The sequence below is a fragment of the Saccopteryx bilineata genome, chromosome 3 (assembly GCF_036850765.1).
Source record: "Saccopteryx bilineata isolate mSacBil1 chromosome 3, mSacBil1_pri_phased_curated, whole genome shotgun sequence".
Lineage (NCBI taxonomy): Eukaryota > Metazoa > Chordata > Mammalia > Chiroptera > Emballonuridae > Saccopteryx > Saccopteryx bilineata.
In genome coordinates, this window is record NC_089492.1 from 90,896,198 (window position 1) to 90,921,607 (window position 25,410).

General features: G+C 39.6%; 1 protein-coding gene across 12 annotated transcripts in view; it reads left to right on the forward strand.

Moving 5' to 3' along the window:
* Positions 1 to 25,410, forward strand: part of LTBP1 (latent transforming growth factor beta binding protein 1) — a 432,506-nt gene that overhangs the window by 242,280 nt on the left and 164,816 nt on the right. For all 12 annotated transcript variants that reach the window (XM_066266871.1, XM_066266870.1, XM_066266869.1 and 9 more), the window contains 2 exons: positions 19,444 to 19,546; positions 22,827 to 22,898. In XM_066266871.1, coding sequence (XP_066122968.1) covers positions 19,444 to 19,546; positions 22,827 to 22,898 — 175 coding nt within the window. The remainder of the gene's footprint in view (positions 1 to 19,443; positions 19,547 to 22,826; positions 22,899 to 25,410) is intronic.

Below are 25,410 nucleotides of genomic sequence, written 5' to 3' on the forward strand. Positions count from 1 at the left end.
CCTGGACCAGCCTTGGAGAGAGAGGCTGAATTTGGTGCCATTTGCATTGTTTAATCATTCCAGCTTCGGTTGGTCATGAGAAAGGAAAAAGCAGATCCTTTTAAAACTGTGTGCCCAGTGCCTTTCTCCCCAGTTTCCAACTTGGAACACAGATGATAAAAAGCAAGAAAACGAAGCGTTCATAAACTTGTTATTTTTGTGTAATATTAGGCCGATGATTGCTAACTAAAAAAGATCAAAAAATTATTTACTCTTAAGCCTTAGCTGGACTATATAATCAAAATGAATTGGATAATTGGTGGAATTACTCAAATAATTCAAACTCAGTAGAAATACTTTTGCCTTTGATTCAGACAGTGATCTCAATTCTTAATTCTTTTTGCATGTGTAGTCACTAATATGAAACTTCAAAATAAGACCTGTTTTCAGGAAACATTCTCAGTATACATTGTTGACTTCCTGATGTTGAGACTTCTTGCTTGATGCCTGTGATTGCCCAATTAATTAGTGCAATTAGGATGACCCAGGCATTAAAAAATACATTACTGGCAATAGTTAATAGTTTATAAGAGGTATTCTACAAAGATGTTTGAAAACATTTGTACTTTCTTGCTGTGGTTGGCTTGCATACACAGCAATAGAACGAGGTATAGGTAGATTTTAAATGAATGATAAAAAACAACTGAATGAAGGCTCACTAGTGTTCTGCTCTTGGGAATAGTCTTACTAGCTGCAGATTTTGACCATTGAGACTTTTAATGCCATAGAGTTTTTGGTAAGCATCTATGTTTATGTGTTACAATAATAGGACATATACAAAACAAATTTGGCAGAAATAGCCCTTGTTTCTGTGGCACATTCTAATAAGCAGTAATTCTGGGGTGGAGGACCCAGAATGAACTGTGACTAATGTGTATACATTCAGGGAAGCTTCACAGAGTAGAATTTCCCAAACTGCTTGGGTGGTGGAAGAAAATGGGTATTGGTTATGAAACCAAATTCACGGAGAAAGGGAGGAGAATAATGAAACAGAAGTAAAGAGAACATGGCAAGAAAAGGGTGAGGAAGAAATTTCAGAGAGACCGGAGATGTGAGCTAGCTCGGGGTTCTTGGCAGGTGTTTACAGAAGCAGGAAGTCTGTTAAACCTGAGGCATAGTGCCACATGAATGACTTGGTGTTAAGGTCAAAATAGCATGAAACTCCCTTGACCCAGCGATCAAACCCAGATTCATTAAAAGTGAGACAACTGATGTTATGTGACTCACCCCTGATGTGATACAGTCTGAAGTTGACATGTCACCCTAAATGTTTTCTTGCCAAAAATGTTTAGCCTGAATCTAATCAAGCCTTTAATTTGCACCTAACCTCTAGCTTATAGGGAATACTGAGGGTACAGAAACAAGCTAAATATGTAACACCTATCCACCCCCATCAGAGAGATTCATAATATAGGATGTTTTTGTCTGGTTTCTTAAAAGAAAAAATCATAATGGAAAAAAAGTAGAATGACTTTTCTAGAAAGAAACTAAAAAGTCACAAGCAAAAATATGTAATGTGTAAACCTTTAGCAAATTGTGTTTGTCTTTCTTAAAAAAGAAAAACACTTCTAGAAGATATTTGAAGAACAATTGAGGAAGTATAAGTATGGACTAGATATTAGATGACATTTTTAGAATTATTAATTTTTTGGAGGGTGATAATGGTATTAGGGTTTGTAGGACAATGTCTTTATTCTTGAGAGATAAATGCTGAAAATTTTAGGGATAAAATGCCACGATGTCCATAATTTATATTCAAGTGCATTCACACACAAACATTGCAAAATTGTAATGTGTTTACTCTGAGAAGTGGATATATAAGAGATCATTGTGGTATTCTTTGATATCTCAGCATATTTGAAATTTTCTTATGAGAAAAAAGGAGAAAAAGTTAAAATTTTCTATATGTATAAATATAGACATACTTCCTCTTATTTTATTATATTGTGCTTCCCAGATACTGAGTTTTGTATAAATTGAAAGTTTGTGGCAACCCTGTGTCGAAAAAGCTTGTTGCCATTGTTTTACCAACAGTCTCAGATGATGGTTAGCATTTTTTAGCAATGAAGTATTTTTAATTAACATAGGTTCATTTTCTAGACATAGTGCTATTGCACACTTGATAGATGACAGAATAGTGTAAATATAACTTTTATATGCACTGGAAAGCCAAAAAAAATTCATGTGGCCTGCTTTCATTGCAATATTTGCTTTATTGTGGAAGTCTAGAACTGAACCTGAAATATCTCTGAGATATACCTGTGAAATAATATAATTATAAGCTGAATTTAAAAGTTGTAACTTCAATACAGTTTAATGAATTTTTAGAAAATAATTTAAAATGTTTCCACTTCTGAATGAATGGAGTGAGTGGTGGGTATGGGGAAGAGAAGTTGGCCCTTGGTCCAGTTGTGAAATGACCTGGGTGCAATCTAGGAGAAAAGTTAAAAAAATAAGGAGATGACAATAAAAGCTTTTGTGAAGAATCAAGCATCATGATTTGGTCACGGGCTGCTGTGACACAAAAGATGGTGATGAGTTGGACTATTCTGAATTTCCTTGCTTTAGAAATAAGATAAATGCTCACTATGATTGATGAACCAGCCCTTGGGGAAGAATTGTGAGTTGAAGATGAGCAGCTACATCTTGTTTTAAGCAGCTCCATCCCTGCTTGACATCAAGAATGGTGTATTCTTGGATATCAATCTGGGAGTCCAATGCTGAGTTAGAGATGGAGTGAGAGAGGATTCATGAAAAAATTCAGTGGTCAGTGAATAGATCCAGTGATCATAGTTAGATTCATGAGAACGGAGGACATTTCTTTGGCTGGTATATAAACCCAAATGAACAGGAATAATGGAATGAGAAATAACTACAAAGTTTTTCACCTCGATAGAGTGTCAAGACACGGGGGTAATCCTTCCGATTGTAGAAAGTGATGATTCATCTTTGAGTCCTAAAAATAATTTCTTGTTCTTAAGATCATATAAAGTGTTGATTATTATGTGAATTGGGCTGGGGACAGACATCATTTAATTTAAAGTATTAAAAAAATAGAAATTAATCTAATAAATACATGGGATGGCTTAAAGGAATGGGTTTCTTGAATGCAAATCAAGTTTCAAGTACTTGACAGGCCCTAGCTTTAAGAGAGTTAGGTGTCTGTGCTACCAGGAGTACACGGTGGTCACCATGTGTATTTGAAAACATTTTGGAGAGTTTGCTCATTGGAAAGTTCAAGTTAGAATTATATCCCCAGTGGTTACAATTACCAGCTACTGTCAGGGTAATCTCATATTTTCACGTGTGTAAAGTTTGAACATTTCTAATGCTAGCTTCGAGGCCAGATTTCAGAAAATACCCCTCTAATTTATTTTTGCACCACAGGGACATTGACTATATGTTCACCTTTCCCATTGTGCAAGGGTACCCATTGCCTGTGACCTAGATTGGAAATTTGTTCGGCATCTGAGTTTTGGGTTGTTTCAGACATGTTTTATTTGTTGCCTCATTGCTGAAAATAAATGTTTATAGTTACTTAATGATGCCAGATGGTATGAAAAGACGTTATCTGTGAAGAGTTCAGGGTCACAAAGTGGGTCAGTCATTGCCTGGTTGTGCAATCCTGTGCTCTTTGTTAAAAGGGGGAGCATGCTCCTTCATTAGACACAGACATTATAAGACAAGACAAAAAATTCTTCAAGACCTTATTGCAAATGCAAAAAGAACAGAAAATTCCACATATAAACACCTAAGTTAATGAAGAACAAAAATACTGGAAAACCTGAAATAAAGGTAAACAGATGAAAAGATATTTTTAATACAATGCTGTTACACAAATAAAGATGATTAAATAATACACAAACCCACACATATAGTTTGCAACCATAAAATACCCCATAACAGTTTAAATAAACCATACGAAATCAACTCTAAAATTAAATTCTTTAATATGTACTTTATAGAAGAAAATAATCTTGGAAATTCTTTTCTTTCCTTTAATTATTGGTCATATAAATAATAAGACCTGGGGCAAAACTGAGTTAAAGTGACATGAGAACTGGTTTGGGATCCCCTTAGTAATTTCAGAAGTTGTTCCAACAGTTCTCCTTGGACAGGAAAAATGGAAACAGAATGGGCCATTGGAGAAAAGATTATTTAATTGGAGATAGGTCTCTTGGCAGATAAATTCAATAACATCATCAAGCTCTAAAACCTTAGCACTGGAAAACACACACACACACACACACACACACACACACACACACACACACACACACACACTCTCTCTCTCTCTCTCTCTTTCTCTCTTATTTCAGAAGGGCCAAACAGATGCACTTAGCTTTTGTTTAAAAAAAATTTTTTTTTAAATAAGCATCATGGAGAAATTAACAGGAAAGTGTGAGCTCATTGAAGTGGAAAGTATCCTAATTACATGGCTGAAAGTATTTTTTAAAAGTCTGCATACTTCTGTCACAGGACTTTGAAGAAAAATATTTCTTGGTTTTCACCATACAGAAGCCAGTGAGAAAGTAGGGAAACAGATGTCATGTCTATCAGTTCCACATGGCAGAAGAAATATAGTTAGGTGCATAGGTGCAGGTGTAGATGTGCAGATGCTCTGGAGATGTTCAAGCTCTTTCCTTGGTGATGGAAGCTGAATCTGGTACTCAATGAAGGGAACTGGGATAATAGGCTCTGTCTAGAAACTTGTTATTAAATTTCCAAGGACTCTCCCCTGCCCTGACTATACGAATATTACTGAAGGGAGGCCTGAAGCTATGAGGAAATAACAGTTTTAGTCAGACAGGGATAATGCCACAATTATCTAGTACTTGTGCACTGGTATTTCCCTATATTGAGACCAAAATGACAGAAATCTGAAGAAAGAATAATACAACACGGCCCTGGCTGGTTGGCTCAGTGGTAGAGTGTCAGCCTGGTGTGCAGGAGTCCTGGGTTCGATTCCCGGCCAGGGCACACAGGAGAGGCACCCATCTGTTTCTCCACCCCTCCCCCTCTCCTTCCTCTCTGTCTCTCTCTTCCCCTCCCGCAGCTGAGGCTCCATTGGAGCAAAGATGGCCCAGGCGCTGAGGATGGCTCTGGATGCAACAGAGTGGCAGAGCATCGCCCCCTGGTAGGCATGCTGGGTGGATCCCGGTCGAGCGCATGCGGGACTCTGTCTGACTGCCTCCCGTTTCCAGCTTTGGAAAAATGCAAAAAAAAAAAAAAAAAAAAAAAAAGAATAATACAACACTTCCCAGAGACTCGCAGCCTCTCACATATGCACTATCTTTTTTGTGGGAAGGAGAACTGACTCAACCAGGCTGGGTCAACAGGTGTGTGTCCCACCCATTTTCCCAGCTCACCTGCTCTTCGGGCAGGGCCCTACCAGGTGAACTTCACCTTGCTGAGGTGCCATTGGGCAGTGCTTAAGGAAGGCAGGGCCGGGGCTACCAGATGTCAGCCTTCTTCTTGAGCAGGGAGCCCTGTTAGGGTGTGCTGATTGCATTTACTGAAGGTTGGCGCCCTTCAGGTGGAATAAGTTATTAACACCAAGCCCTTCCTGTGCCATCTGGGTTTTTCTTCAGTGTCCCACTCAAATACTCCTTTGGTATAATCTAAAAAACACTTAATTGAGTGTTAGTGAGTCTGGTTGTCTCCAGTGGCTCTCCAGTGGCCATCTTTGCCAAACCTTACCTGTGTCAACAGCAGGGGTATCACCAGAGGTGTGACACACATCTCAGTGATAGCTGCCTGGAGCCCAGCACTGTTGGCTGATCCTGCTCCTCAGAGCCCTGCCAGACTGACTTTGTGCACAGGCCTTCTTCCTTGGAATTGAAGAGATCAGTGAAGACGAAGATTAGATCCAAAGGGGGAAATGTGGCAGGTGAAAGGGAACATGTCTGCATGTCGCTGGGCCCCTGCCAAGTGGGGAGGGGGACTGCTAGCTTTCTTTGGATTGAGAATGGGGGACTGAGCTATTAGGATAATCAAAATACATATTCTTAGAACTAATAGGCAAGAACTTCAGAGAAAGGGGTGATGACCCAGACATTACCCTTCCTACTGCCTAGTATCTCGTCTTTACTCAGACCAATGTCTTTTGGACACCAAAGAGTCAGTCAGCTTTGAGTGTTCACTTACCCTGATTTGTTCCATGGATGAGCGAGTTCATCACTCGTTGGTCCTCGCCATACCCATCCTCTCAGACGGTTTTCATTGGCAATGCAAATGCCTTTCTCATGACATATCAAATTTCCATATTTTATACCCTTAGGGCTACAATAATATACCTTTTAATGATAGACTCTTGCTTTTGCAGAAGAATGGGCATTGAAAATAATTATGAGGCAGTTCAGGGTGGAAGTATGTTACATCACTTCTGATATTGACAAAATGGCAAGATCTTGTGGTTATTAAAGCTTGAAGATGATATATCTAAGCATGTTGGAAGTAGTTTTAAGAGACTATGGCTTGAATTGATGGTTGACTTAGGCTCTGTGAATTACAAAAATGTTTAAAGAGTCACAGCTGGTATTCTTAGGATCTGATGTTTCTTGGCGTTGTCTACATGATGCTTTGAATTTGAGATTTGTTCAGATGAAGTGGAATCATCTGGTTTCCTGAAAACCAAAAAACCAAAACCAAAAACAGAAAACCTCAGTCTTCTGGAATCTGGCCCATAAAATTGTAGTGAAAAAGACAACATTGCCCTGTGTTGAGAGACAACAAATTGATTGCCTGACTCTACCCTGTACCTTCCCCAACCACAATAATAGTCCTGTTTCTTTTTTTCACCTCATCTTTCATTTTTTCCTTCCTCTTGTCTTCTTTAGTGTGTAGAAGAATTTATATATAGCCCTGGCTGGTTTGCTCAGTTCGTTAGAGCATCATTCAATACACCAAGGTTGCAGGTTCAATCCCCAGTCAGGGCATGTATAAGAATTAACCAATGAGTGCATAAATAAATGAAACAGCAAATCAATTCCTTTCCCTTCCTTTCTCTCTAAAATCAATTGATTAATTAAAAGATGTTTATATGATAAACCTGAAGATTCTGTTTCAATATGATTTCTTTATGAGACTGTGCATTTACTCTAGTAATATTGCTGTTGTACAGACAATTTCGAAATTTCTGTTTTGGAAGAACTATTTCAGAACTGGTTTATGAGCAGCAGTGTATCTTTGATCTCCTGCAGCTCTCTCATTTACTCTATCCTCAGTGACGCTGAAACTTCCAACAGTCACCTCAGCCTTCAGGGAGCAGGGATTTGCCACCATTGAGGATATTTGAAATAACATATCTTTAGCCCTGAAGAGAATTCTGGAATTTAGACAGAGTTCTAAATATTTTGCACAATGAGAACAGTGCCTTCAAGATGACCATCTTGAAGGAGACTGGCTTAGAGTGTGCAAGCTTTAACACAGTTTTTAAGAAAATGATCTTGACATTCTGTGGCTTTGGGACAGACATCTTGATATGATAGTGTATTTTTTATAAAATTGATAGCTGATAGAAAACTTTCACATTTATGAGCTCACCTGACCTTCAAGACAATTTCAAAACAAGGAAAAGTAGGTATTCTTGTCTCCTATTTACTGAAGTGAAACTTGAGGCTCTCAGAGGTAGGGACAGGCTTGTGTTGTTCTTTCCAAGTCGATAGCTCTTTTTTTTTCCATTTTGGCAAACTCCCCATCCTCTGACCCTCAGTTTCTTTATTTTACAAATAACTGGTTTGGCTGAGAGGACTACTGAGGCCTCGTTTAGCCCTGCAGTCCTGTGACTGTGATGATTTTGACATCTTTCTTTTCCACATCTTCAGACACCACTGATACTGACAAATGCACAGGACCCGTGGACAGAGCAAACTGTACGATTGTTAAATACAGTCAACACCTAGAATGATCTCTCAAATCCACTGTGACTTGAGAAACTCCTCTCAGGTGTCAGTGACTCCCAAGAGCCTTCTAGTCTACCTCCAATTCACATTACTCTCTCCTCCCTGACCCGTTACTGCATTTTTAATCCAGTTAGATAATTTTAGATTAACTTTCTTAAAGTCCTTGATTTTGGTTCTCTTTTCTTTTCCCCATGTCTTGTCTTTTTCATGAGGGCTGAGCCCTTATGAACTGAACTCTGTGCTGGGCACAGATGAGTAGTTAATAAATACATGAGAATTAGTCAGGTTAGGCTCAGTTGTACTGCAGTAATAAACACAACAAAAGCTTCCGTTTTGTACATGCTAGATGCCTGCGGGTGAGGAGGGGGTTCTGTGCTTCATGCCTCTGAGGGACTCAGGCTGAAGGTGGTCTGACCATGTTACTGCTGTAATAACATGGTCTCCTCAATTCCTGTACCAGAGGAAAGAGAAGTACTGCAAGGGACACACATTACTTTTCCCGTAGTCCATTCTGCAGATTGAGTCATAAGGCCCAATCCCACTATTAGTTTTATGAAAGTGTCATGGCTAAATTGTGGTCCCTCTCAAAATTCAATGTGACTACATTTGGAGATAGTCTATAAGGAGATAACTAAGGTTAAATGAAGTCATAAGGGTGGGGCACTGATACAAGAAGATAGTGTTCTTAAGAGAAACCAGCAGGCTTGCTCTCTTCACCGTGTTGAGGAGACAACAAGATGGCGGCTTTCTATAAGCCAGGAAGGGAGTCCTCCCCGGAACTGACCATGCTGGCAACTTGATGTTGGATTTTGATTCTCCAGAACTGTGAGGAAAGAAGTGTCTGTTGTTTAAGCTCCTCCCCTACCCCTACTCTGCCTCAATCTATGTTATTTTGTTATGGCAGCCCAAGCTGACTAATACATGAGGGAGCCAGGACGCGGGAGAAGCAAGTGGTTCTTAGGTGAGTTGTAAATGTTCCTGCCAAGTGGCAGAGCAGTGGGCAAGACAGACTTCATTCCCTGCTTGCAGAGGACTAAAAAAAGCTATTAATATGATTTGTGGTATTTAGTTTTTCTACACTACTTGCAACCAAACCACAAGTAATTATTAGTTTTGAGTTCTGTGTACTTGGATCAGACACAAAACACTGAAAGCTTAACCCAGTGAGGCACGTGTTACAATTTACACAGTGCTGTGAGGCCCAAAGTGGTTTTTGTTCCTTTCAGTATCTCCACGTAGACAAGAAAAGGAAACTGACAGACATTGAAGTTTACTGTGGAAAATTTCTCTCAATACAGTTGTAGAAATAAACATTGGGGAAAATAGGCCTTTATGCTCATCATTTGGGAGTGACCTGGTTGCCGTAGTCATAGTAACCATGCCTAGATGCCCATCTTTATTTCCTCCCTCAACGCAGCCTTGGTAATGGAATTAAAGTTTATATTTTCACCATCTAGTACTAGGATTTATGATGTGATTTGTGTTACTTTGCTGCAAGGAAAGGCTAATAGGAATTAGTATGTCTGAAGTACAGTATGACAATACTTAATTACTCTCTTTGCAATTTAAGAATAGCAGGATACACGTATACCACAATGTGGTAGACTTAACTCTTGAAATGTTGGACCATTGTAGAGATGGAGAATATAAGCGGCCCAAATCTGATCATTCCTTTAGAAAAGATGTCAAATCAAAAGTTTTATGCTTAAGACCTTTGTATGTTACTTTAAAACCAGTTTGCCTTGGTGTAACTTTTAAAATACCATTTCATAAACTAAAGTAGTTGTCTGGAATTCCTTGAAGCCCATGCTTTGGCTTCAGCAGGCTTTAAACAAATACACTCTCAGAAATCAATGTAGATACATTGCCAGCAGTTAATGCCCTAGTCACAGTCGATACTTTATAAAATCAATAGCTTGAAATATCAGAGGATTATGGTTGTATCAGATACCACAAAATACCAAACATTGTTTTAATTACTCTAATAAAAGAAAGCTGGGTGGATTAAAAAAAAGAAAAGAAAAAAACCTTGCTTATAAAGAATGTTCTGCTTAAGCCAAAGCAAATTTTTTACAAGTTCTTTTAGAAAATCTGGAAGTATTTAAGCATTTTCCTCTTCTTATGAGACAATGCTTGTTAGCCTGCCAGTGCTCCATTGTACAATATTCTCCTTTATGACAACGGGCCTTTAGAACAAGTTGATCAAATAATGTTGCTGTAGTTGCATTAGTGATAGGGTTCAGAAATTTGGACCCTCTTTCTTATTGGCACACGGATATAAACATATTTAATGTTCTAATACATGGACATTGAAGAGCTCTCGTGGGGTTTTCCAGTTTAATTTGGAGCCATAGTTAGTCCGGAGGCTAGAAGAACACCACTTCACTCAGAAGATGGGCAAAAGTCACTTTGCCAGAAGGGAGACATGTTTATATCATAGTGAAAAGATTGATGATAGGAAGAAAGAAGAGCTGTGACAGAAGCTGGGATTAAACCAACCCATTACATACAGAGACCTTCCTCCATAAGGAACCTCATTCTTGTTTTTATAAAAAAGGAGCTCCATGGTTTCCAAAAATGGCGTTCACATTCCCGACCAGATTCATTGTACTGAGGCTGTAACTCCTCTGTTTGCCAGAATACCTCAAAGTTTTATGGCAGAACAATGAAATAGGGTACTTCTGAGTGTGGGCGGTGGTGAGCCTGGCCACTGCACAGGTGGAATAATTTATGGGACACTGTGTAGTGTCGGTTGACTGACCATAATGGGACTTTGTAACAGGTCACAGCTCAAGGCAGGCAACATCTGCATCTCCATGACTGTCTCAAGTAATTTCTAATATTTTGCTTACTGATAATATATATATATTTTTATAATTAGTTATTACAGTATAATCTAGAAGGGAGCCGTTGAAGAGCCATGATGACTTTCAGGAAAATAGGGTTGCCTTTCTTTGTGAGTGTAGACTGGTAGGAAAGGGGTCAGCATGAGGTAGGCTATAGAAAAGGAGGCCCATTCTGGTCATTACTGATCAAGTTGGTCCAGGTCAGGGTATGATGTTAGGACCAGATAACAGGTGGTATCATGGAGTCTAATGTATTATCCTGGAAGACAAGTAACATTTAAGGAACACTGACCTTCGTGGGCTTTCACTGACAGGACACCATTCCATCATAACTTCCAGGATACCATCACCCCTGAACGAGAGCTTTCATAAAATCATAGATTTTAGGCACATGAATGAGTATTACCAACTAGCTCACACTAACTGAACGTGAAAGGACAGATATGTTCTCTGAAATCTGTGTCAGGGAGCTTATTGATGAGGACGTTAAAATCCAGAGTACTAAGTTAACTTGCTTCACGTCTTGTATTGAGTTTGTGGTTGGTGATGGCTGAAACTGAGGCGCTCTGGTTTCTACTCCATTGTTCTGTTATTCCGCCCTGGCTCTTAGGCCGTCTCTTCTAGGCACAAAAGATTCACAAGAAACCATTGCTATCTGTATAAGTTGGCTCAGGCTGCCATAACAATATACCATAGACTGGTAGGCTTCAACAACCAAAATTTATTTTCTCATAGTTCCGGAGATGGAAAGTCTTAAGACAAAGTTGCTGACAGATTCATTTCCTGGTAGGTTTCTCTTCTTGGTTTGCAGACACCTCCCTTCTCGCTGTGCCCTCACCATGGCAGAGAGAGAAAGAGTTCTAGTTTCTTCATCTCCTTATAGAGGCACTAATTCCATCACAAGGACCCCACCCTCATGATCTCATCTAAACCTAATTACCTTCTAAAGGCCCCACCTCCTAATACCCACACATTAGGAGTCAGGGTTTCAATATATGAATTTGGGGGAAGGGGCACAGCAACATTCAGTCTATAACACTAGCTGAACAAGAAAGGACAGATATCTTCTCTGAGATCTGTGTTAGGGACTGCTGTATTCTCCAGGGTTTTATGATTGGGCCGTGGATGCTTGTGGGAGGAGATGCAGAGTGGGCTGTGCTATTTTGGCCTTATAGTATTGGTCTTCTGTACTAAGACATGGTACGTGACCAAAAAGATCTTGATGTCCCCAAAGTAAAATAATCTGCTGCTTGACCAGTGATATTAACGGTTGAATTGTTATAATTTAGTGTGATATATGTTAAGCTTCTTGAGTAGAATTAAAATGAAATCCATGTAATTACAAATCCTTCACAGCATTTACTCTCTGAGCATTTCTTTACTAGCTAGAGAGCACTTTTGTAAAAACCTGAGCGTTTTAAGTAAAATCTTAAGAACACCTTACTTTTCTTATTTCTATATCTAACTTAATTATTTCTTTACATATCTCTTCTTCATAAGTTGACTCTTGGACATTGTATTTCAGATAACTGTTATATTCCTCCATCCTTTGTTAAATAAACCCAGGTTTTTAAACGAGGGTCCGGGAGGAAGGTGTCTATTAGGTGTGAACCTAGTGCATGCTGGCCATAAGGCTGTTTTATGTAGAATATTTCTCCTATATATTATTTCAGTTCTCTTGAGAGTTCTGTGAAAATGGGCCTTTTTAGTTCCATTTTATTGAGGAGGAAGTAGGCAGAGGTTGAGAGTTTTGTCCATGGTCATGTAGGTGGTAATGGCACAGTGAGGATTTGGCTCCACATTGGTCCAGCTTCAGAAGCTTAGCTCTTGTCATTTCCGTAGCTGTTGTTATCTTTATTCTACATTTCACAGAGCCCACAGGGAACATGACTGTGTGGAAAGTTCAATTTCTCATTCGTAAACCACTACCTGCTAAACCTGGCGATGCCCAGGCATTTACTTTGTGTTAGGATGTCTCTTGGGAAAAGAGCTCATTTGTTCTGCACTTCAGTTCCCTTCTGCTATTTCTTTGAGGAGAAGCATAGCCAATGGGCCTTTGATAATTACTCAATATCAATTTTTTGTCCTTTGATGATTACTGATCATCTTTACCGTAAATATAATTTCTTCATACACCCCCCCCCCATGATATACTCTATCCCAATAATTCTTTTTTAGTTTTGAGGGGAAGTACCAGCTGTAAAAAATTATACTTTTATAAAAACACTTAATGTTTTCCTCTATCTCTTCTTTATCAATATTCTTGTGTTTGCCATTACTTTAAAGATGCCAGATATTTAATTGGGAGCAATCCAAAACTTTTGCTTTGGGAAAAGAAACTGGATGTTTTCCCTTTGCCTGGCTCCTAATCATTTTGATCTCCAACTACAAATCGAATTGCAAGTATGGAAAACTCTCCACGGTTCAGCTCCACCTCATCCTCTGACTACCCACTCACTCTCTGTTGCTTTGTATTTGGCCTGCCTTTGTCTTTCTTTCCCCTCATCCCCACCCACCCCTGGTTCCTTTCTCAGCAGGTGTGGACCCTGGGTGTGGCTAGAGTTGCTGTCTCTTTGGAATCCCTCTCTCCCCAGTACAGCGGTTGAGTCACTGTCTTGTTAGGGCTCCTGCCTAAACATAGTCCTGCCACCTCTTGCAAGAGTTACAGTGAATCAGCATTCTCTCTTCTGTCATGTGTTCCTTCAGTGCAGTCTCTAGACACATTTAATGAATCTGGATGACTTTAACATTGTAAGCTTATTTGTTCCTTTGCTCAGTGCCATTTTCTCATTGAGATAAGTCTTTATTCAAATTCAAAATATTTTAACCTTCATTGTATAATGAGAATAAAATGAAATGAGTTATAGATGTGTGATAAAGATAATTCAATATTATTATTTTTTTTAAGTTGTTCATTAGTATGACTAAGTTGTAGTCCTTGATATGGTGACAATCTTCATGAAGTAGCCCTTTCACTAGTGAAATGTCTCAACTCCTTTTATGTTTCCTGCCTGAGGGCCTAGTAAATGGCCAGCTCTTTAACACTGTATTGCTCATACCCACACACACACCAGCCAAGAGACGAATGGGAATCCAGCCTACAAGCTGCTTACCAAATGCTATGTCCTAGTGCAGAACACATCCCAAAAGTCACCTTTTGCTAGTCCCCACGGAGAGGTAAAGGCACTGTTGCTTGATATGTGTCATTTAATGTCACTATAATCCTTTGCAGTTGGGACTATTGTCTTATTACTAACACAGAGAGGTTGGACTATTTGTTGAGTATCTCACTGCTTGTCAGAGCTGGGATTTAGATACAGGCCTAATGATTCCAGTTCAGCTCTCATTTCTTTCCCGCATGGTTGGGCCTTCCTTACCCAGAACCTGACACAAAAGCAGCAAACATTCCTGGAGTGAGCATTTTGCAGGTACAAGTAATTTTAAGGTATGAAAAATTAAATCTCATGAACCACACTCCAGTATTTCTCACAACCTCTTTAAGTTGTTGCTCACCGCTGAAACAACTTCAGTGGTGAGTTTTTAATTGAGAAAAATTGTAAGCCCTGGCTGTCAAATTAGTTTCAAACTATCATTTCAATTCATGCATTTGTAGTGAGTTCTAAAAACATTTGTAATCACTGGTTGACCAGGAAAGTTCTATGCTGTTATCCCAAAATTGAGGTTGAAATCTGCAGATAAGTGGGTTGGGGTTTTTTTTTTTTGTATTTTTCTGAAGTGAGAAGCAAGGAGGCCGACACGCAGACTCCCACATGTACCTGACCGGATTCCACCTGCCATGATCACTAGGGGAGATGCTCTACCCATCTGAGGCATTGCTCCGTTGCAACCAGAGCCATTCTAGCATCTGAGGCAGAGGCCATGGAGCCATCCTCAGCACCTGGGCCAACTTTGCTCCAATGGAGCCTAGGCTGTGGGGGAGAGATAGAGAGAGATAGAGAGAAAGGAGAGGAAGGAAGGGTTGAGAAGCAGATGGGTGCCTCTCTTCTGTGCCCTGATCGGAAATTGAACCCGGGACTTCCACACACTGGACTGACACTCTACCACTGAGCCAACCAGCCAAGGCCTAAGTGTTTTCAATGAAGTCATAATTTAGAAAATTATCCTGCAATATATTAATTCTTAACTTTTCAAAATCGAAGGTTTTCATGCCATTGCTTATAATAATTTTGTTAAATACAAGTCATAATATGGTTATTCGTGAAGTAATTGTAATGATTCTTGAACAGCCAGACCTTCTGAAGCGTAGTGATAAACCTGATATAAAAACAGGCAGGGTCAATGAGTTTATTTTCATGCACTCAATTTTCTAAGAATCATGATAAGAGCACAGGTTAATCAGGATCAGGAGTATCTGTATTTACTTTTTTTTTCTTTTCCATTTAGTTTGCATTATATTGTAGAAAGAGCTCATACTGGGGTGAACATCTCTGGAGCTGCTGATGAGGGAGTAAGTAAGACAAGAGATGCTTAGGAGTGCATCTGCCAGGACATGGTCCCGTTATAGATGTGAGAGCAACAGAAGTACTTGAGATCGGCTCTAGTGTCTAGTAATTTGCATTTCCTAAATCATATGTATGTATATCAATCTATATTGAACACAGACCCATAGACTTGGCAGAAACCATAGACATCATGTGCTTTTTATCTTGGGCATTCCTGAGAGATGTTCTTCCAGCCTCCACTCCCAGTGAAGATGTCAGTACCTTCCATTGTTGAGTAGCATTAAATGTTGAAAAAGGCCTCCTGCTTAATGAGTTGAATCCTCTCTTCCTATGATTTGTATACACATCACATTCAGTCCAACTAAAACCTTTATCATGCAACTAGCTTCAAGCAACAACTTTAACATACCTGAACTCTGCCATTGTGGTTACACGCAATCTTATTATTTCTACTTTCTTTAATTGATACTCACAGGACCTGGTTGCCAGAATCTTCATTGTTCTGTTTGCATTGCTTTACGTGGGTCAGACGCTTGCTGAATCCTAGCATAGCTGTGTGGAGTAACAGTGTCCCTTAATCAGCAGCATGAAGTTGTGTGAATTTTTTGAGGAGCTATATAGCACATTGCTCATTTGACAAGACAGATTTTTCTTTCCGACTTGAACTAGCTAAGTACCGAGTTGTAAATTTAGCACACTTCTCCTAGATCGCTTATCCACAAGGTATGCCTTGAAATGAGAAACGGGCTTTCTCTGAAAATGTGGTGAATGATTCACATAGGAGGAATTCCGTTTGTGTTTTTAACTTGTAAAACTTACCTCAATCTGGGCATAAAAATGTAGCTAGGCAGAATCAGTCTGTGTCCCTGTGGTTATGTCTCACGGAGAAGTAGAATCTTCCAGTCTGAGACCAGGCCGTTCAGGGTTTCTAGCATCCTCTTCTGTGTGGCTGTCTCCGGTGTAGCTTTTTGGCGTGGAGGAAAAAGGATCCTTCCTCTACCTTCTTTCCCTCTAGATATTTCCAACCTAGCGAGAACCTAGTGGTGTTGTGTAGTCTTGGGGGAAAGCCCTGAGTATGGTCACAAAGATCTACCAGGTAGAGTTTCTGGCAGCACATTGAAAGCTCTTCATAGTTAAAGAACCAGCAGGGTCCACCGAGAACTGCCATGCTGTGAGCCTGCCACCAGCCCTTGCAGCCTGTTCTCATCCTGTGCAGACTCAGTTTTGAGAACAGCACACAGTGTCATGGTACCACATACATGGCTGTTCATTTAATCGATTTGGATGCCTGGTGCTGCTCTTGGCTGGGGACCTGCAAAAACAAAGCCATGGGACAAAGCGGCCTGAGTCCTGTAATGAAAACCTTGTACCTCTTTTTTTTGAGGCCTGGTAGAGAGAAATGATTTATTCTTGCTGTACCAAATAAAACATTCTAGGAATCCAAGGTGAAAATTGGATTTTAACTGCTACTAAAAGTTTGAGCATATAAAATCAGCAAGTGCTGAGAGTTTTGCTTGATTAAAAGAACCTAAGAAGGAGTCTGGTACAAGAATGACAAACAAATGATGTGCACTGGTGTCTTCCGTACATCTAGCTGATAAAATTGGAAATAAACAGTAGGCACGCTTCGGCAGCAGATTACAACAGCATAGACCTCAATGTATTTCTTTTCTTTTTTAGTAAAAATCTTAGACTCCCACATACGCCCGACCGGGATCCACCTGCCATGTCCACCAAGGGGCGATGCTCTGCCCATCTGGTGTGTTGCTCTGTTGCAACTGGAGCCATTCTAGCCCTGAGGCGGAGGCCATGGAGCCATTCTCAGCGCCTGGGCCAGCTTTTGCTCCAATGGAGCCTTGGCTGCGGGAGGGGAAGAGAGAGATAGAGAGGAAGGAGAGAGGGGAGGGTGGAGAAGCAGATGGGCACTTCTCCTGTGTGCCCTGACTGGGAATCAAACCCGGGACCTCCACACGCTGGGCTGACACTCTACCACTGAGTCAACCGGCCAGGGCCTATCTTTTTTTTTTTTTAATTAAAAAAAGAATGTTTTCAATTATAGTTTATATTCAGTATATTTTGTGTTAGTTTCAGGTGAATAGTGTGTTGGTTAGACAGTCAGTTACACACTTTACAAAGTGTTGCCTCTGATATTTCCAGTATTCACCTGGCACCATAGATAGAGTTATTACAATACTATTGACTATATTTGCTGTGCTATACTTAATATCCCCATGATTATTCTCTACCAACTTGTACTTCTCAATCTCTTCACCTTTTCTTAACATAACCATCTTGTTTCTAGTCTTATGCCTGGATCATTACTTCCTCTTCCTTCTTCCCTGTTCTACTTTTCAGATTCGAGCCTTCTGTGATTAAGCTGAAGGAGTCTGGGTGCGACCCGAATCCAGCCAGTAGGTGCTTTTCTGCTCTTGGCTTCTCCATCTTGTTCATGTGTTCCCTCTCTCATCATATACCATTTTGGAAAGCACACACCATCCTGTCAGAATCATTAAAAGCATTTAAAAAAAAACATAAAGACTTCAAAGCTATGATGCAACTAAAACTTCATTAACTGGGCTGGGCCATCTCTGGTTTTGTTTTGCAATTTAGACACTTAGAGCCTCAGTCAGATGCTACATGCCTGGACACGGGGGGGAAGAAGCACTGTCCCTGGAGGGCTGCCAGGTGACTGGTGTCTACTCTCTGCTGCCCTTTGAAGACTCAGCACCATGAGGGCTCACTGTCACAGGTCCCGCTCACAAGCCTCAGTGCATTTGCTAATTTCCATTAGAATGTTCACAGAGCCAACGTTTGCCTGGATGGACAGCACTAACTGGTTGGTTTCTTAGCTTCGTTCGTTCCTTCATTCATTGAACATTTGTTGAGTATATGCAATGCACACTGTTGATTGAGATATAAAGATAGATAAGGTACATCTACATTTAATTAAAATGTGTCGTGGAAGGTGTGGAACTGTGTAGAGTGCTGTGGAGTAAAGAGGAGAGAGGAACTTGCTAAAACTGAAGAGACACAAGGCTTCATGTGATGGCTTTTCCAGGCAAAGAAAAAAGGGAGGGCCATCAGAGAGAGAAGAAATGGGTATAGAGTGGTGAAATCAGATCGAAAGTCAGAAAAGCTGTCTAAGGCAAGAATAGGAAGGACCTTCTGTATAATGCCAGAGAATTTGCAGTCTTGAGACAATGGGAGTCACTGCAGGTTTTTCCCCAGTAGAGGAATGTGAGCAGATTCGTCTTGGGCAAGATGACTCTTGAAACCGCTTAGAGGAGTTCATAGAGGTTGAGGCAGATGGAGGCTGAGAAACTGGCCCCTGGGGTGTGGGGTGTGGGCTTAGCCTGCACAGTGGGGATGAAGGGGCAAATGGCCCTCCCTGCACAGCTGTCTTCAAGTTCGGTACACCAAGCAGCATCTGTTTTTCCTTCCCAACCCCATTGAATCGGTCTCACTTAGAGTCCCTGCTTCCCAGCCTCTTCTGATCCCCTGTGATTGACCAAGGTCGTAAGCTGGATCTTTACACTTGACGACTTGAGTGGTTCCAGTAGCCGCTAAGCCCTGCTCTTCTGCCTCCTGGTCTCGTCTTCCTAGCTTGGCTGACCTCCCCGGGTCAGACCACTTGGCTGCCTGGAGCCTTCGTCTCCGCCAGAGCCTATCTGGTTTGGCCAGCGACCCTTTCTTGTCGTGTCCTCTCTTGTTCTTTCCCTGCTCGGGCCGTGGTATCCTAGGAAGACAAAAAGCCTCTTGTTGATGGGATCTGGCCACACTCTCAAGGCTTCTGCACATGCCATGCCCTTATTTCTTGATGATCCACAGGAGAGATTTCAAAAGATAGCTGACACTAAAATTTTAAAAGTTTACATTGATCTTCTAAGTTTTCAGGTTCTATTTAGAAAAAAAGACATCGGAAACTTGGGTTTTCTAAAGTGCTCTGAGCAGTGGCAGATTTTCATAAGACTAACAATGCTAAGAAGTTCTGGAAAATATGTTTGGTTCTTTTCAGTGTCATCTTGATTTTGTTATGGTGTTTTGTTTTGAAGTTTTAGGGGTGCCCCCCCCCCCCGTAATTCTGTTCATAACAGTGGAACGGTTTTATAATGTGGCTGAAACCTAGCAATGATCTAGACTTGGGCGTCCTGTGCTCAATTAACCTGCATATTTCACACCTCATCGTTGCAGTGTGGCAAAGCGCTCCCTGGCCTTTCAAAGCAAGAGGACTGCTGTGGAACCGTGGGTACATCCTGGGGCTTTCACAAATGCCAGAAATGCCCCAAGAAGCCATGTAAGTGATATTTCATCATTCCTTTACAGGTCAATGTGGCATATCTGTTTTCTTTCGATTACTGTTTTAATGGGAAGACATTAACCTTTCAAAGAGCTCCTACTGAATTATAGAACATTGTGAAATAATTTGCATGTCCAGAAACCTTACAGGTCTGAGGGAAGTTTTATATCCATTCTGTTTTTTTAATAAGTATAGTTATTAGTTTCCTTCTTCAGTTGGATTACATTTTTTTTTTTTTTAAAAAGTTTTCAGAGAGGCAATGTGCTAAATAAAACCGGCTCTCTTTTCTCAGGTGATGAGAAACTAAGATAGCTTTTAAAAATGCTAATGAAATGTTTCCAACTCTATAGAAAAGTCAGTGCAGTTGTGATTTCTTAGGTTAAATTCCTTAAATGAACTTTTTATTAACAGCCATAACTTCTGTTGTAGTTTTCAAAATTCACTTTAAAAAGATCAAATGGTGAAATGGTTGCTGATTTGTAAAAGAGCAATTTGTAATACCTAGGACACAGTACTCTTCCCTTGTCTTAGTCATGCTTAAATACAGTCACAATTCTCAGTGACATGACTTGACTCTATCTTGACACCCACATGCTTTGATTATTCTATAAAGTCTGCTTTTCAGAACCTGTTGCTATAAGTCCAGATTTACACCTTTCTGTTACTTTCTTCCCAATTACTAGTTTGTATTTTTAGCTTTTGTATGTAGCATTAACTCTGGAAAACTAATTCCTAACATTTTTTAGAAAGACAAAGGTAATTTGTCTTAGGTGGAGTGTTTTTACACTTATCAATTTTTTACCAAGAAAGCGAGTGATATTTTTCTCAGTCATCTTCGCCTTGTGTAGCTGAAGATTTTTATAGTTATTTTTTTTACACTTAATGCTACAAGGAATTTCTCATTTGCTTCAATTGGATAATTTTTATTTGATTTGGTTGATTTGTCTCAACTGTCTTTCAAACCTCTTTATTAAGTCTAGAATCTGCCATCTTGGAACCTCTGCTACTTATGTCTGTCTTAGAAACTATTCTTCCATCATAATAATTTTTCAATAATTGGACTTCCTTGCCTCTCAAACTTATATCAAAAACCTAAAGTTAATTTTGCATATTACCACTATTTTTTTGATATTACCTTCTTTTAGAGGATCAATTTGTGGAAACACCCATTAAAGTTTTTGACAATCAATGAATTCTTCATTTAGGGGAAAATGCCACATAGATAAGGACATTGTGCATTGAGGACTAAGAGGATGTCCTCAGTGGACTTTCTATGCTGATGTTATGATGGACAGTGTCGATTTCAGCGAGTGGGTTGAGTGTGATGGTCCCTGCTCACTGGAAGGTCCGTTTGCCTAAAATTTTGTTGGGAACCTGATCCAAGAGATATCTAGGACATTTAGCATAATTTGAAGAGGATGGAGGTTGGAGTTAGGTAGACCTGAGTCAGACTGCCAGCTCTCATTTGCTGTGTGGATCAGTTTATGCTCCATAGATCATGAAAATGAGAGTCTGCATCTAAAATGTTTAAAAAGCACTGCCTTCTTTTTCCTTTCTTTCTTTTTTATTTTAGACTGCCTACCCTTTACGGACTGTGTATGTTTGTCTGTGGGAATATTGTGGAGGGTGGTATGTTTCCCACTGCTAGGTCTAAGGACTGAAGAAAGAGAAGTCCAGTTCTTACAATGTTGTTTTAGGGCTAACTTTTTGTTCTCTAGTACTTTTGTTCATCTCACACCTGATTTTTGTTTTTTCTTTCTCCCCCCCTCTCTATATCTTTTGCTGAGTTTCTTCCCTTTCCGCTGTTTTCCAAATCCCAAAGTTGTAAGGCGGGGTAAAGGGGAATCATAAGTTTTTTTGTTTGTTTGTCTTTGCTTTTTAATCCTTAACTTCCACTCCTGAGCTCTTATCATTTTTCTCTAGAATTATGTCATTCTAGAATAGAAACCGCTTTAACAGGGTTTTACTGCTTTACAGGGTTTTGTTAACTCTCTGTTTAAATGTTGATAATAATTTAGGTTGAATGTGAAAGTACAGAGTTGCTGACACTTTTAAGTAAAGGCTGATGAAAATAAATTTGTATGTTGGCTCCTTTAATGTATAAAACTGAAGAGATTGGTTCCACTTCGAGAAGGGCAGTGTGGATTATGAATGAAGTAAACAATTAACATCTTGACATTTACTTCGTTTGTGCCGAACTAAGTGACTCATTTCCAAGAAACACACTCGGGGTCACATTCTTCCTGTGTCATTTAGAAACTTTCCTTTCGTTGGTTGGTACTACTCTCTAAATCATATTCGTTTTGGAAGAGAGCAGACTTTCCTTGGCTTTGCATGCTATGGTTTTGTGTTCCATGTCTTTTTTTTTTTCTTCACTAAAAGGAGTTCAGACTTCAGTTTTCAAATGGCTTTTATTTAATGTTTGAAGTTTTTGTTTAGCCACATACAGAAAGACCTTTCACTGTTGATCAGTTTTTACGGTGAGAACTTTATTTTAAATCTGCAAATGATTTCATTAACTAGTCTGTAATCTATTAAAAAAAAGTGTACTTAGCATGAGCAAGTCACTTGTCCTTTAATGGATTGTAGAAGAAAATTAACAGTGACTTCTATGCTGAGGAAGACTTTAGGACAGGGGTCCCCAAACTACGGCCCGCGGGCCACACGCGGCCCCCTTAGGCCATTTATCCGGCCCCCGCCGCACTTCTGAAAGGGTACCTCTTTCATTGGTGGTCAGTGAGAGGAGCATAGTTCCCATTGAAATACTGATCAGTTTGTTGATTTAAATTTACTTGTTCTTTATTTTAAATATTGTATTTGTTCCCGTTTTGTTTTTTTACTTTAAAATAAGATATGTGCAGTGTGCATAGGAATTTGTTCATAGTTTTTTTTATAGTCCGGCCCTCCAATGGTCTGAGGGACAGTGAACTGGCCCCCTGTGTAAAAAGTTTGGGGACCCCTGCTTTTGACTTTGAAGTGATCCTTTGTAATATAAGTAAAGAATCAATGATTGGAAGAAAATTTAAAACGTCTTATGACTCTTTCATGTAACGTAATCAGCACTTGCTGAAAAATAATTGGGACTATATCTAATGCAAAGTATGGAGTATACTGAGAAACAAGGATAATGTGAAAGAAATTAATATACACTGAATTGGTATCTTAGACATGAAAAAGACCACTGATGCCTCAATGGCTTTGGTTATCACATACAGTAGTTTAGGATTGTAAGAATCAAAACTAAGTACGTAACAAAGCATTATTTCTTCCCTTACAGCTTATCATGGATATAACCAAATGATGGAATGTCTGCAAGGTTATAAGAGGGTTAACAACACCTTTTGTCAAGGTAAGCTTAACTGAATTCATTGGAATCGATGCCAGTACATCGGACTAGGACACCGAGGACCCAGGTTCGAAACCCTGAGGTCACCGACTTGAGTGCAGGGTTGCTGGCTTGTGTGTGGGATCATAGACATGACCCCATGGTCGCTGACTTGAGCCCATAAGTCGCTGGCTTGAGCACAAAGGTCTCTGGATTGAAGCCCAAGGTCGCTGATTTGAGCCCAAGTTTGCTGGCTTGAAGGGGTCACTCGTTCTGTTGTAGTCCCCTCCACCTTGGTCAAGGCACATATGAGAAAGCAATTAATGAACAAGTAAGGAGCTGCAATGAAAAACTGATTCTTCTTGTCTCTTTCCCTTTCTGTCTGTCTGTTCCTATCTGTTCCTCTCTCTGTCTCTCACAAAAAAACAAACAAACAAAAAAAACAGTTGTGTTCATATCAGAGTGAACACATGTCATCTAGGCTGTAGGGAAAACTATGTAGCTTTTGCTTAATTTATTTTGACACCACAGCAGAGTTGCAGAAGCAAGGGGAACCTCAGAGATCATTTAGCACAGTGTCAACACTTTGCAAATGAAGGACATTGAAGCACAGGCTGGTTAGGTGACTTTCTTGTGGCTAAATAGTAGATAGAGCTGAGGTTGTAACAGGTTTACCGATGCCTATATATGATATATGGTAGCACCCATATATGATAACAAATTCTGTTTGTTATTTTGTGGGATATTCAATTCTCCTAATTTCCCCTTACGTATCCAGGATGAAAATGTTATTAGTTACTTAGGAATACGTGTACATTAAAATAAACAGAGAAACAGCTTCCAAGAGAACAGCTTCCAAGAGACTTATTGAAGCAATATCCATGTCAGTAATTCAGCATATGACTTCTGACTTGTGGTCTGGGGCTCTGTATCCTTGACTGTGTGTTTATAGGACAGTAGATTAAGGTAATGTTATCAAGTATAGATATGATTCTTGTCAAAGGAATATCATAATTAACTGAGAATTTTCTCAAGTAAATTATTTCATACTGCGTCTGTGCAACTTTTATGATTTGTAGAGCTTTTGCTGACTTAAAGGGTTTTTTTTTAAGTGCACATAGGTTACATGTCTTTAAAAAGTTTTGTCTTCAAATATTGTAAGCCCTTGTCGTATGTGAAAGAATTTTGAGAAAGTTAGAATTAACTGTTCCAGGAGAGGGCATCCAAAGCACTTTTTGAAAAACATCTTCAAACATAGTGATACAGGGATAATGGATTAATCAACATTATTTAAGAGTCAATAGAATTTAAGATATCATGAAAAGATTATATTAAGCAAGTAAAAGATTGAATTAAATAGATGTGTGAATGAGTATGTTAAATGAATGAGTAGATAGCTAAATGTGTATACTACAGTGTAAACCAAGATTTGGATAAAAATCTATATGGAAAGCCCAACACTATTTTAGGATACATTAGTAGGAGCAGAATGAGAAGGGCATTAGAAATAATGACCTTGTATCCTGCCAGTCAGACTGAATTTGGGGTTTAGGTATTCAGTGTTCATTGTCTTTTGGCTAATACGGTCAACCATGCTTGTGAAGGGCCTAGAAACCTGAGAGTATTTAGCTCAGAGAAGTGCGAACCAAAGAGAAATATAATGGTTGATTTATAAACATGCCTTAAATGTTTGTAAATGTGCCTTTAAATATTTGATTAACTGTCTTACAAACAAGACTTTTCTGAGTTGCTTCAAACGCCAAAGTCAATAGAATGGAGTTTCAAGGAGGCATATTTACAAGTACAAGTAATCTTTTCTGTGAAATAGAGTCCCCGACATGGCCCTGACATGCTTTTGGAAGGACTGAGCTTCCTGCATGTAGAAGTAGCCCAACCGATTCTTAACTATCGGCCAGGAGTGCTATAGGGAATTTCTATCCTGTGCAGTGCTTGAGGTTAGATGACTGTAGGTACATCCCAGTTCTCTGATGCTTTCATTACTCTGTCACCTGGCACAGAGGCTGTATATGAGAAGAAAAATGTAACATCTTGATCTGTCACACAAGTTTTAGTCCCTAGACATGTAACTTCCTGAAGTGTCCCCTTTGATAAGGACTAGACAGATAAAGGTCCTTATTTATATTGATACTTCACCATTCTAATTCTTCATAGCTGATTGTTAGAAATGCTCCAGAGTGTCAGATGCTCCTGATTTTTTCTGTGTCGAATGATGAAGAATATACATGTTTTCTTGGGGTGGGGTGGATTAGAGTTTGGACATGATTAGTCTGATTTAGAAACTGAGGCATAAAAAGAGTAACTTTTCCAAGGTAACACAGATTAAAAAAGGCCCAACCAGGATTCAGTTTCCGAATCACCTGTTTCTGTGTGCACTATGGCCTCCTTCACCATATATATACGGATCTGTAAACTATTACTAATGTGGATACTAGCTATTTGGAGCAACATATGCCATGTGTCGTGAACTTAATAGAGATCAAAGCAATTAATATTCATTTGGTTTTGTTCAATAAGG